This window comes from Nicrophorus vespilloides, unplaced genomic scaffold, assembly GCF_001412225.1.
Source record: "Nicrophorus vespilloides isolate i.1.1-1 unplaced genomic scaffold, Nicve_v1.0, whole genome shotgun sequence".
NCBI classification, from domain to species: Eukaryota; Metazoa; Arthropoda; class Insecta; order Coleoptera; family Silphidae; genus Nicrophorus; species Nicrophorus vespilloides.
The window spans coordinates 32,625-43,340 of NW_017099944.1; the positions used below are offsets into that span (position 1 = coordinate 32,625).

Genomic DNA, 10,716 nt, shown 5'->3' on the forward strand with positions numbered 1-10,716 from the left:
GTAGGATCCATTGGTTAATTATATCATCATCAAAATTAAATCGCACAAACATTGAAATTATTTATATAAATATTACCTTGATGTTCATTCATTTATTAATTCTCTCCTGACGATGAAGCCAAGATTTGGACCATTCTTCGAATCTGCAAAAAAACAATAAGCAATAATTAGTATTGATAACTTTTCATTTGATGAAGTTTGAATATGATACAGTAATCAAGTCAGATTCCAATTATCAACATTATGAATTTGAGAACAATTTCAGTAGGATCCATTGGTTATTCATATCATCATTCAAATTCAATTATAACGTTTATATTAATTAGCAGCATGAAATTACCTTACTCTTCCATTCCTTCAATTAAGTTTCCTTTTCTGTGCATCCTGGATAACTAGAATCAATATGATTTCTGAAAACAAAACAAAAATAATTAGTAATTATCACAAGTAAGGATCAAACGACAACATAATTTATAGTTTAAATCAGATTCCAATTATCAACATTGTGAATTTGAGAACAATTTCAGTAGGATCCATTGGTTTATTATATCATCATTTAGTTATTTAGAATTTGCAAATAGATATGAAAATTATTACCTTATTAAGATTGGGTAAATCAAGTGTAATTATTGGCATGATTTACATCCATTGTTCTCTCATGCTAATAAAAGATATTCCTGCAACACAAATAAATAATATTTAGTAAAAATATACAAAACCACTTGAAATTAAATTTTAAATATGGAAAGTTCAGATTCCAATTATCAACATTGTTAATTTGAGAACATTTTCAGTAGGATCCATTGGTAAATTATATCATCATATAGAATATAAAACAAGTTTGAAACTCTCAATGCAAATAATTACCTTATTAATTTCCATGATTTCTAAAATCATTTTGCATTCAACCCATCATATATGAAATCCTGTAACAAATAATAAGATGCAAATTAGTTAATGTCCAATGATTAGAGTGATGTACGTTGGAATTGTGGAAATCAGTTTCCATTTATCAACATTATGAATTTTCTGTAGGATCCATTGGTAAATTATATCATCATTGTAATTAAATCTAGTTACATCATATCAACAAATGATATACAAAAAAAAACATGGCGCAACCCACGCTTATTTTTTTAAGGTTAAAAATTAATTGAAAATCTGCAAGAAGCCACAATATAAATACGAAAGGTATTTATAAAATAATGAACGAATTAATTAAAGCAAAATAAATTACCTTTTTTCAGCCACAGGTATTTACAAATAAATATATTGAAGAGAGCATTGTCGATACACAACATCTCTGCTGAACGTTTCGAATACAAATGAAAGATTTTGTCACGTGTACAAGGAAAGTCAACATCTGGAGGAACCGGGAATAGGTTAGGCAACTCTGTATACAGAGATGCTCAAATGGAAATTGGATTAATGCAATTAGGTTAAAAAGTAAAAGAAGTGAAGTGAAGAAAAGTTATTACAAAGCGATGTCGGTGGTGCAAGAGATTAAAGAGGATTTAATCGGTTCTGCTTTATCGAAAATCGAAGAAGCTGAAAACTTATTGGATTCGTTAAAATGTTACGACGATCTCGATGGAATGCAAAAGTTGAGCAGGAAAATTAAACAGGAGCTGAACTTCTTGAAGAAAGTAAATATACATTTTTATATATACGATTGTAATTGTTGTTATTTAATTTGGAATTGTGTTTGAAGATTTACAAGAGCAGTTCGATAAAGAAGGAACACTTACAGTGTTCCAATCTGACGCATTTCTCTGCATTGGTCGGGGTGCTGAGAAACACAGAGAATTGTCAATGTGTCAATAAACCTTTCAATTTGGATGATCGCAAGATCGTTGTGGACATGATCTGCGATGGGGGTCTGCTATGGATCAAAGTGGTCGCAAGGAATCCGAAATCTTTGAGCCAAATATGCATGGGGAATGCAGGTTACGGCGTTCGCAGCATTTTGGATCAGGCCGAGGAGTATCTGGACTGCGCCCAGCTGTATCCGTGCCTGTTCCAGACGCCGCAGGTTCGTAGATTCCTGATTAATCGAAAATTGGAAGGATAGTGAGAGAGAGCGAATAGGATTTCTAGATCAGATTCGTGTTCGCCAATGGGATAGGAACGAAGCTGTGCTCGAAACTGGAATCGATGGGCATAGTTGTGGAGGGCGAGAGGCTGGACAACGTGGATGACAATCTGGAGTTCGATATCAACCCGACGTCAGAGCTGTCCAGCGGCAATACGTCTCGAATCAGGAAGGTCAATCTGGACGTTTCCACGCTGCTCGCCTACACCAGCTCCGTCACGAACGGCAGCTGCATGAAGTACGTCTTCGATGTTCCCGTCCTGAATCAGCAAGCGGAATGGGAATGCGTGAGACCGGTCAAGACGTTGCTCGATGCTTTCTTCAAAGGTACAATTCTGAAACGAAAATTTCCAATTAGACAATGAGCTTATTTTATTTGCTGTCTGCAGATAAGAAACTGTACTCGTGCGAGACGGCCATCGAAAGTTTCCGGGAGATTCTGCACGTGGTCGGTGGACCGAACGAGATTAAAAGAGGCGAAGATTTTATCGAAACCATCACAGTTCTGCCGGACGATGCGACCGTCGAGGATACGGAGGATCACGAAGACAACGAGTTCTTCAACAGCGTACAGTTCACGCCCGACAAGTCCTTACCGATCGGTGGTAAAGTGAAGGAACGTTCGTTGATCATATTCAAATTCGGGGATCGCATCCAAGCAGTCACGGTCACCTCCAACGACGGATTCGTACGGGCCGCCAAGCAGCAGGGCATACACTTCGTGGTTCTGGTGCACGAGTCCAGGGCTCTAACGGAGCAGAAGGAAACGACGAAGGCCAGACTGAAATGAGGATTGTTCTTATTTAATAAAATATCATTATTATTATTATTTACTCTTATAATACTGGCATTTCGTGAATTGAAACCTATTACAAAAGTTAATTTCTCATAACGATTTGTAGATCAACGATAAAAGTAATTACGTTCGGTTGAATTCTAATCTAAATAGATCTAAATGCGACGCGAATGAATCCGCATTTGCAGTCTGAAACAGAACACGAAATATGGGCGAAACGAAGAGACGTGCGTTAGAGAAAATCAAATACTTTGCGCAAAACACCACGATTCACGGGGTGCCGCTCATTGCGGCCCCAAGAATACACCCGTTGGAAAGGTACTACATTCATAATATTAAGAACAAGTACAGGTGTGTAAATGTAATGTGAGTCATAGATTGTTTTGGGTTCTGATCGTCGTGGCAGCGATTTCGGGCGCCGTCGCTGTGGCTCTGAAAAACGTTTCCCGTTACTACGCAAACCCGACGGTCGTTTCACTGCAGAAGGACTTTAGGAATTGGTTCAATCCTTTCCCATCTGCGACAGCTTGCTTCATCCACAAGGCGGACGACATTCTCATAGACGAGTACATAGAGGAGTAAGCAATAACACATACATACTCGCTCACCTTCTATTCTCTTGTATTAATCGGTTAGAAAATGGGGTTTGAACGACACGCATCCCCGGTACGACTACTATCGCGACTTTATCCTGGCCATAGCCAACATCTCGTACGGCAACATGCACGTGCTCGCGAGATACCGCAACGATCCGCAGTTGAACGATTTAGATTACATCGAGCTGGCAGCAAGGGTATACAGCAAATAGCAATCAATCAATCAATACATAAGAAATAATATTATAATCATACCTAGGTGCATCCAGAGTTGACCGGCACTTTGGTGACATTCGATCCGAACGCCAAGACCGATTGGAAGTTGGTCATCACCGAGCTGGGCATTTGCTTCTCGGTCAACATCAAATATTACAAGTTCTTTACGTTCAAGTAATTATTAGATCAAAGAATATAATTGAGCTGCAACTTGAACCGTTTCAGTGTGAAAGGCGTCAACTCATCATCATCATCACCATCGGACGAAGATGAAATTCTCAAATGCCATTATTTGAACGGCCTGTGCTACGCTCGTTACGATTCCGATCCATTGGCACCCCTAAAAGTATAATAATAATTACTATTAGTGAAGAGGTCGAGTTAGAGATGATTTTTACAGATTTACATTCATTCGTACTACGACATCGCGCACGCCACCAGCGAGCAGCCTCTGCACGTGAAGGAGAGCGAAGAATTGGAGATTAATTACAGGATGCAGGAGACGATAGCGAGCGTGAACCTACGTTACTTGTTGCCCTCGCAGAGGCAGTGCAGGTTCGACGACGAGCCCATCAACAGCGACATTCCAGCGTACAGCGCCAGCATCTGTTACATCTCCTGCAGATATCGCCTGGTGCTGAAATTGTGCGGATGCAAGCCTTTCTTTTACAACAACCTACGTAAATTTATCTCACCGAACACGTATTTATTATTAAAGTAAACGTCTTCTTTTGAATAGCTGGCAAAGTGTGCGATCTAAAAGGGATGCAGTGCGTTGCCAAATACTCTGAACTGATTACCGGACCGCCCATCAAACTGGGATGCAACTGTCCGCAGCCCTGCGACTTGATCACGTATTTACCGCAAGTGCCCAAGATTACAGTCTGGTATTATCTAACATCATTGAAACGCAAACGAATTAGAATTATCTAAACATTCACGTTATTAGGGAGTATGGATATTTCGATCAAAGGATTACGTTTCGTTGGGGTTTGCTACCGCCTACAACAAAGTACCACAGAGACGTCTTGTTCGGTTTCGAAGATTTAGTCGGTAAATCGAAAGTTTATAAAATAAGAACAGAGAGAATAAATAATGATATAATTAAATGCAGTTTCGATCGGTGGAACGTTGGCTCTGTTCCTTGGGGTCAGCTTCATCAGCGCCACCGAGATATGCTACTTCACCGTCGACTTTCTGTGGACGTTACTTTTCCCCAGATGCAACAAAAAACACGCTGCGAAGAAGAGGCGCAAGAAAAAGTTGGCGACTTACGCTGGGAACAGTAAGGAGCAACTGGTGGCGACGATAAGACCCTACTACAATTAGGGACATCCAGACCCGTAGGTCTTATCCCATTCCACGAACAAATCCAAATCTCTGGAAGACACGCTCGACTTGACGCGAGTTAAAGACTTCCTAAAGTCCAGCATACTCACAGGCCTCACCTACAAAGTTTAAAATCATAGTTATATACTGTATGCAAAAGTCTTATGCAGCATGCACGCACCTCGGAAGCTTGAATGTTTTCTATCTGAGATAAATTGATGGACCTTATTGGCCCCAAGCTCGCATCAGAGCAAAGATTGAGCATGTCCGCGCCAGAGTATCCTCTCGAAAGAGCTGCTATTTCCTTCATGTTTTCGTCTGTCAACGAATGATTTTCCGTGAACATCAATCGTTGCACCAACTGCAGTCTAGCCTCCAACTCGGGCAACGGAATGTACAACCTCTTGACCAGCCTTCTGCGCGCTGCCTCGTCCAATTCCTGTGGTCTATTTGTTGCACCGATCACCAGTAATCTTTCGTCGCTGTTCGTTGTAGCTCCATCCAGCTGCACCAAAAACTCTGTTTTCAATCTTCGCGAACTCTCGTGCTCGGTCTCGCTGCGTTGGGAGAGCAACGAATCGATTTCATCGATGAAAATCACCTGAAAATTTTAATTAATTGCTAATAAAGAACAACTATCGGTGCATTACCGCAGGTAAATGGCATCTGGCGACGGCGAAAAGCGCCCTGACCATCTTCTCGCCATCCCCGATCCATTTGGATGTCAGCGAAGAAGCGCTGATACTGAAGAATGTCGATTTGCTCTGCGATGCCACGCACTTTCCGATCAACGTTTTCCCGGTTCCCGGTGGACCGAACAGCAGGATTCCCTTCGGAGGCCTTCGCAAGCCGGTGAAGATATCCGGACGCAGCATCGGCCAAACGACGGCCTCCTGTATAGCGGTTTTCGCAAACTCCAAACCTGCTATGTCGTCCCAGCCGATGACCGTACCGCTATCCATGATTTCCGATCTGATCAACTCCACCATCTTCGGATCGATATTCTTCAATCGTTCATCTACGACGATGGTAGTAGACGAGGGGGATTCCTGACTCTTCCCGCTATCATCGCTAAACAACATTATCCAATATATATAGATATACCTCTCATCAAGTGTGCGTTCGTTTAATACCTGTCATTATTGGTAAGCATGGGAGACACGAACTTGGACGATATTCCACGTCTCTTCCCCAACATTTTGTTCTGAGGTGGAACAATCCCGGAAAACTTCTTCGCATTCTGCAAATTCAACTCCTCTCTTGCGGTTCTGAACGTATTTCCCACGCTATTGTCCTGCGGCGCTTCAACTTTAGGTTTCCACAACACGCCAACCTTGCCACCTAAACATTTAGCAACAGCAACCTTCGGTTTTATCAATTCTTTTTTGCTGGAAACTTTCTTGAAGCTGGCGGAAATAGCTTGAAAGTCATTTGGGCCGCATTCCACTCCAATACTTTTATTAACATTAACATTGTGCAAGTTGCTTTTCCACTGGAAACTATTGTTAATGCTCTTCGTTGAATCCAGGAGCTCTTTAATCTTGTCATCATAAATGGACATGTACGAGGTGGCTTCTGAATACTTCTGCAAGTTTTCGGCCAGAAGATACGTCCTGGATTTCACATCTAAATTGCTGAAATGATATTGCTTTAGTGATCATTCATAATGGGCATACATTTCTGTCTTACCTTTCTTTCTCAGCTGTTGAGTCTGTTAACTCTGTCACCTTTCTGCAGACATCAGCCGCTTGGAAAACATTGGTGGGTGGTTTTGTCTCCATCTCCTCGAAAATAAGTTTGAGTTTATCGAAATCGCTCCCATCCTCAAACATAGCCATGTTCATTGAAAATATCTTTAAAATAAATAGAATACATGTAAACGAGTGAATCTATCTATTATAACCTCTTACAACTCAATATTCGGGATTATTTAGTATTCTTCTACTGTCGTCACCACTTAAGTAATAATTAACTTACTTAATATATTTCCTATCATTGATTTGTCCACCAATATTCAAAGAAAAAGTATTCTCAAATCAAATACGAAACGAATTGATTTCAAACAACTTTCAAAACAAATACCACCAATACGCTAACATGCTGAGCAACTTGATGAAAATTTTAACGGAAAGTATAACTGGAGGACTACATATCAATATCTCCTAGTTAGTGTTGAAAGAACTTTAATTTTAAGAAAATTTGGGAAAATTTAAATTCAAAGAACAAAGATTAAAAAGAGCCAATGAATATAAATGCGATTGAGTTACAAACATTACGAAATAAAGCAAATTATTAACGAAAATAATAATAAAAGCAATACAAATTGAAGAAGACAAGACAAGACGTGTAGAGTTCAATTCGATATTGCGAAATAGTTGGTCTTGGAAAATACGCAAGAAACGAACAAATTCCCGATAATTACGCGAACACAAAAAGAAAACAAATCGCGTTTTGCCACCGATACGAAATACAAGTAAAGTATGCGCAGAAGAAGTTAATAACAACTAAAAATAGATTGAATCCGCATTAATGTCAATATATAATTACAGAGGGAGAGAGAGAGAGACAAAGAAATACTTATTATTTTACATATATGCTAATATTCACGCGCTCTCCGCTAAAAATCAAATAATTCAAGAGCATTCGATTCTTGTTACGTTTGTTGTTGTTGTTGCTGCAATTGGGGAAAGGAAGTGGGTACAATGTATCGTAGAGAATTCCCCGGGGGGGCTCGAAACAGGAAATAAACAATGGAATGGGAGATGCATAAATGAATCGCATCACGGCGGATAGTAGAGGTCGGATAAGGAGGAGAAATACGAGGGAATTGCGCAATGGCCCGAGGTGAGTAGTTGTAAATATACTAATAAATGATTACCCCCCAGCTTCTCGGTTTGTTTGTAATTTCGGCGATGCTTGCTCTGCCATGACCAACTAATTGAGCAATTAAGTGCAAGAAGTGTCTTCTGAGGAAGGACGATGGTCACAGTGACGAAGATGGAAAGTGAGTGGAGTGAGCGAGCGCGAATGTACGAGTGTGTATAAAGTATTCAATGTGATGTGCGAATTTCTCAGTGAGTTGAGACCACGCGCGAAAAGCCAGTTCTTAGCTACCTGCTCCAAGGGAAGCATGTCGAAGAAGTGGATCCTCGCATTTTTGAGCTTCGCGCTCGTCCACGACGTCCGAGCGCAAAGATGTAAGACATGCTATTATCATTTCAATACAATCATTTAAACGAATGATTCGATTGTAGCTTGCAAACTGAAGGATGGATCGGGCGGTCGTTGCATGCCCGTGAAGGACTGTCCGAGCGCTTTGGAGCTGCTGAAGATCAACCAGCAGGCGCCGATCTGCGGCTATAAAGGAGAGACACCTATCGTCTGCTGCGAAGCTCCTCCGGTTTTGGCCACTATCAGCAACGCTGGAAAAAAGAGCAATGAAAGTAAGTTGAACTTGAAACGAACAACAATCAACAAAAATCTAGTCGGGGGGGATACGTAACGGAAAAAATTGAGAATTGCATTTTGTAAGTTGGTCGAAATTGTTTTCTTTCTTTGGCAGAATGTCGAAAGTATTACGGACCGGTTATTAGCGACGGGGCTCAGATGATTATCGGTGGAAACCCCGTAACGACACGGGAATTTCCACACATGGTAGGTGTAAAAATGTAGCTGGAAAACTCGAGTATTTTTATATATATTTTTGAAAAAGAACTTTCTTATTTTCGGGGTTTATATTAGCATGGGTTCTTACTGTCTCTCTCTCTCTCTTTAGACTGCTACAATATATACATAAGCACCAACTACGGCCGACTACCCGGCTCTGGTCCACCTCCGACAGCAGTCGTCGGTGGTTATGACTCTTTAGCACAGGAATTCCCGCACATGGTATATGGTCTTAAAATCCGATGTGAATACGTAATAATTGTGTTTGGATGGTGGTTGTTGTGTTTGTTCTCGTTCTCCAGGCTGTTCTCGGCTACGGCGACAATTCAACGCATCCGACCTGGGGGTGTGGTGGGAGTCTCATCAGCAAGAGATTCGTGCTAACAGCTGGCCACTGTCTGAAAAGTAAAGATCTGTGAGTAAATATAAACGAAACGAGAAGCAATAATTGAATGGGGGGGGGCTGGGCATATATGTTATTAGGGGCGATGTGAAATACGTACGTCTTGGGGACTTGAACCTAGAGAAAACGGACGATAAAGCAGAGCCTCAAGACTTCACCGTGAAGAGGACTATAAAACATCCAGAATACAAACATCCCATCCAGTACAACGACATCGCACTCATCGAACTGGACAGGGATGTTATCATCAATGACTACGTCATTCCCGCCTGCTTGAACACCGACAGGGACACCCCGAGCACGTTCACGGCTACCGGTTGGGGCCATCTGAAATTCGGCGGCACCATCTCCTATCACCTTCAGAAGGTGATGATTAACTACACGGACTACGGTACCTGCAGACAAGCCTTCGAAGTAAACGCGCGTCGTCTTCCGAACGGAATCCTCGAGGACAGGCAGATTTGCGCCGGCGCCCCCAAGAAAGATACCTGCCAGGTGAGCAACGCAAAACATCTTAACATGTTACCATGATGAACAATTGCAGGGCGATTCCGGTGGACCTCTGCAACGGCGGAACCTCGACTACGAGAGGGGTCACACCATTTTCGGGATTACCTCATTTGGGAAAGCTTGCGGCATCAGCAACAGTCCAGGGGTTTATACCCGCGTTTCATATTACATTGAGTGGATCGAATCCGAAGTCTGGCCGTAATAAGTAGTCATGTATTACTACTACACTACACCTCAAATTTGAAGTATAATTCGATGCCATTCCGTAAATTAATTAGTTTTAAGTATTCCTAAAACAAACAAAAAATAATAATAGATGTTGTAGTTCCGTATTTTATTGTGCAAGATATTAATAAATAAATAAAAAACTACGCAATTCATAATAATCTTTTTTTGAATATAGCAGTAAATACGAGTAAATAATTAATTGGAAGGATTTTTAATATAGAATTTAATTTTGATTCGATAGATAAAACAGCGTATGGTAAATCTAGTGGATCAAAACGAGATCCGTAGCATATTCTGTATGAAACAGGTGCAACCTCGTGAAGGTCATATGCGAAACGGTCTTGAATCAATTCAGAAGCTATGTATTGCGCTTGAATTGATACCTGGTTATCATCTTCGAGAGAAGGAGATATACCTTTTGCACCTGGGGATGCGGCCACGTGGAAGCCGCTGCTCTTATTCACAGCAAATGAGAGCAAACGCGTGACCGCACACCCGGAAGGAATCAAAAAGAAAATAGGGAAAATTTAGGATAGAAGGAAATGCTATGATCTAGGTTCCTGAAAGGGAACGTAACGATTAGTGACATGACAATAAAATGAAATCAATCCTGAAACAGAAGAACAAACAAAGACATGACATACACCCGACCCAAAACATGAACGAAATATAAGTTTACACAATCTATAAGATCGTATTAAAAAATACGATAGACATTTATAATTACAATAAAAATAAATTTGCATTGCACATTCAACATCATTATAATATTTAACAGGAGAGGAATTAATGGAACGTCCATTTTATCTCATCTTTTTTATTTTTTAATTCTTTTGTTTTATATCTTTTTTATTATTGTTATTAAACCATATTTTTTTTT

At 40.6% G+C, this 10,716-nt stretch overlaps 4 protein-coding genes across 6 annotated transcripts; 3 read left to right on the plus strand and 1 right to left on the minus strand.

The window, feature by feature from the left end:
- The first annotated feature begins 1,278 nt into the window (after positions 1 to 1,278).
- Positions 1,279 to 2,882, plus strand: LOC108566240 (UPF0415 protein C7orf25 homolog). Its single transcript, XM_017926037.1, has 4 exons — positions 1,279 to 1,646; positions 1,712 to 2,032; positions 2,098 to 2,419; positions 2,482 to 2,882. Exons 1-4 carry the CDS (start codon positions 1,485 to 1,487, stop codon positions 2,880 to 2,882), a joined length of 1,206 nt encoding a protein of 401 aa, XP_017781526.1. The 5' UTR covers positions 1,279 to 1,484.
- Positions 2,883 to 2,936: 54 nt separating this feature from the next.
- Positions 2,937 to 5,009, plus strand: LOC108566244. The gene is made up of 8 exons (XM_017926042.1): positions 2,937 to 3,206; positions 3,266 to 3,466; positions 3,525 to 3,681; positions 3,744 to 3,874; positions 3,926 to 4,046; positions 4,101 to 4,380; positions 4,440 to 4,587; positions 4,650 to 5,009. Exons 1-8 carry the CDS (start codon positions 3,097 to 3,099, stop codon positions 4,987 to 4,989), a joined length of 1,488 nt encoding a protein of 495 aa, XP_017781531.1. The 5' UTR covers positions 2,937 to 3,096; the 3' UTR covers positions 4,990 to 5,009.
- Position 5,010: 1 nt separating this feature from the next.
- Positions 5,011 to 7,971, minus strand: LOC108566242 (fidgetin-like protein 1). 2 transcript variants are annotated; one of them, XM_017926040.1, is made up of 6 exons: positions 7,908 to 7,971; positions 6,719 to 6,881; positions 6,163 to 6,663; positions 5,680 to 6,100; positions 5,211 to 5,630; positions 5,011 to 5,148 (listed from the first exon to the last, which is right to left on the minus strand). In XM_017926040.1, the coding sequence occupies exons 2-6, from the start codon at positions 6,871 to 6,873 to the stop codon at positions 5,026 to 5,028; spliced, it is 1,620 nt and encodes a 539-aa protein (XP_017781529.1). In that variant the 5' UTR covers positions 6,874 to 6,881; positions 7,908 to 7,971; the 3' UTR covers positions 5,011 to 5,025. The 2 variants fall into 2 exon arrangements, with proteins under 2 accessions (XP_017781529.1, XP_017781530.1); XM_017926041.1 differs by lacking the exon at positions 7,908 to 7,971 and adding an exon at positions 7,007 to 7,211 and having other exon boundaries at positions 6,719 to 6,882.
- Positions 7,655 to 9,941, plus strand: LOC108566245 (venom protease-like). Of its 2 annotated transcripts, XM_017926044.1 has the most exons (7): positions 7,655 to 8,033; positions 8,105 to 8,226; positions 8,284 to 8,472; positions 8,805 to 8,917; positions 8,998 to 9,110; positions 9,179 to 9,593; positions 9,643 to 9,941. In XM_017926044.1, exons 2-7 carry the CDS (start codon positions 8,160 to 8,162, stop codon positions 9,808 to 9,810), a joined length of 1,065 nt encoding a protein of 354 aa, XP_017781533.1. In that variant the 5' UTR covers positions 7,655 to 8,033; positions 8,105 to 8,159; the 3' UTR covers positions 9,811 to 9,941. The 2 variants fall into 2 exon arrangements, with proteins under 2 accessions (XP_017781533.1, XP_017781532.1); XM_017926043.1 differs by having other exon boundaries at positions 7,655 to 8,226.
- The last annotated feature ends 775 nt before the right edge of the window (positions 9,942 to 10,716 follow it).

Coding starts and splice junctions, on each gene's coding strand:
- LOC108566240 (XM_017926037.1), top strand. CDS start 1,485: ATGTCGGTGGTGCAAGAGATTAAAGAGGATTTAATCGGTTCTGCTTTA. Junction 1,647..1,711: donor AGCTGAACTTCTTGAAGAAA/GTAAATATACAT, acceptor TTGTGTTTGAAG/ATTTACAAGAGCAGTTCGAT. Junction 2,420..2,481: donor GCTCGATGCTTTCTTCAAAG/GTACAATTCTGA, acceptor TGCTGTCTGCAG/ATAAGAAACTGTACTCGTGC.
- LOC108566244 (XM_017926042.1), top strand. CDS start 3,097: ATGGGCGAAACGAAGAGACGTGCGTTAGAGAAAATCAAATACTTTGCG. Junction 3,207..3,265: donor AGAATACACCCGTTGGAAAG/GTACTACATTCA, acceptor TGTGAGTCATAG/ATTGTTTTGGGTTCTGATCG. Junction 3,467..3,524: donor ATAGACGAGTACATAGAGGA/GTAAGCAATAAC, acceptor TTAATCGGTTAG/AAAATGGGGTTTGAACGACA.
- LOC108566242 (XM_017926040.1), bottom strand. CDS start 6,873: ATGAACATGGCTATGTTTGAGGATGGGAGCGATTTCGATAAACTCAAA. Junction 6,664..6,718: donor TCAACAGCTGAGAAAGAAAG/GTAAGACAGAAA, acceptor ATATCATTTCAG/CAATTTAGATGTGAAATCCA. Junction 5,631..5,679: donor CCAGATGCCATTTACCTGCG/GTAATGCACCGA, acceptor TAAAATTTTCAG/GTGATTTTCATCGATGAAAT.
- LOC108566245 (XM_017926043.1), top strand. CDS start 8,088: ATGTGCGAATTTCTCAGTGAGTTGAGACCACGCGCGAAAAGCCAGTTC. Junction 8,918..8,997: donor CACAGGAATTCCCGCACATG/GTATATGGTCTT, acceptor CTCGTTCTCCAG/GCTGTTCTCGGCTACGGCGA. Junction 9,111..9,178: donor TGTCTGAAAAGTAAAGATCT/GTGAGTAAATAT, acceptor ATATGTTATTAG/GGGCGATGTGAAATACGTAC.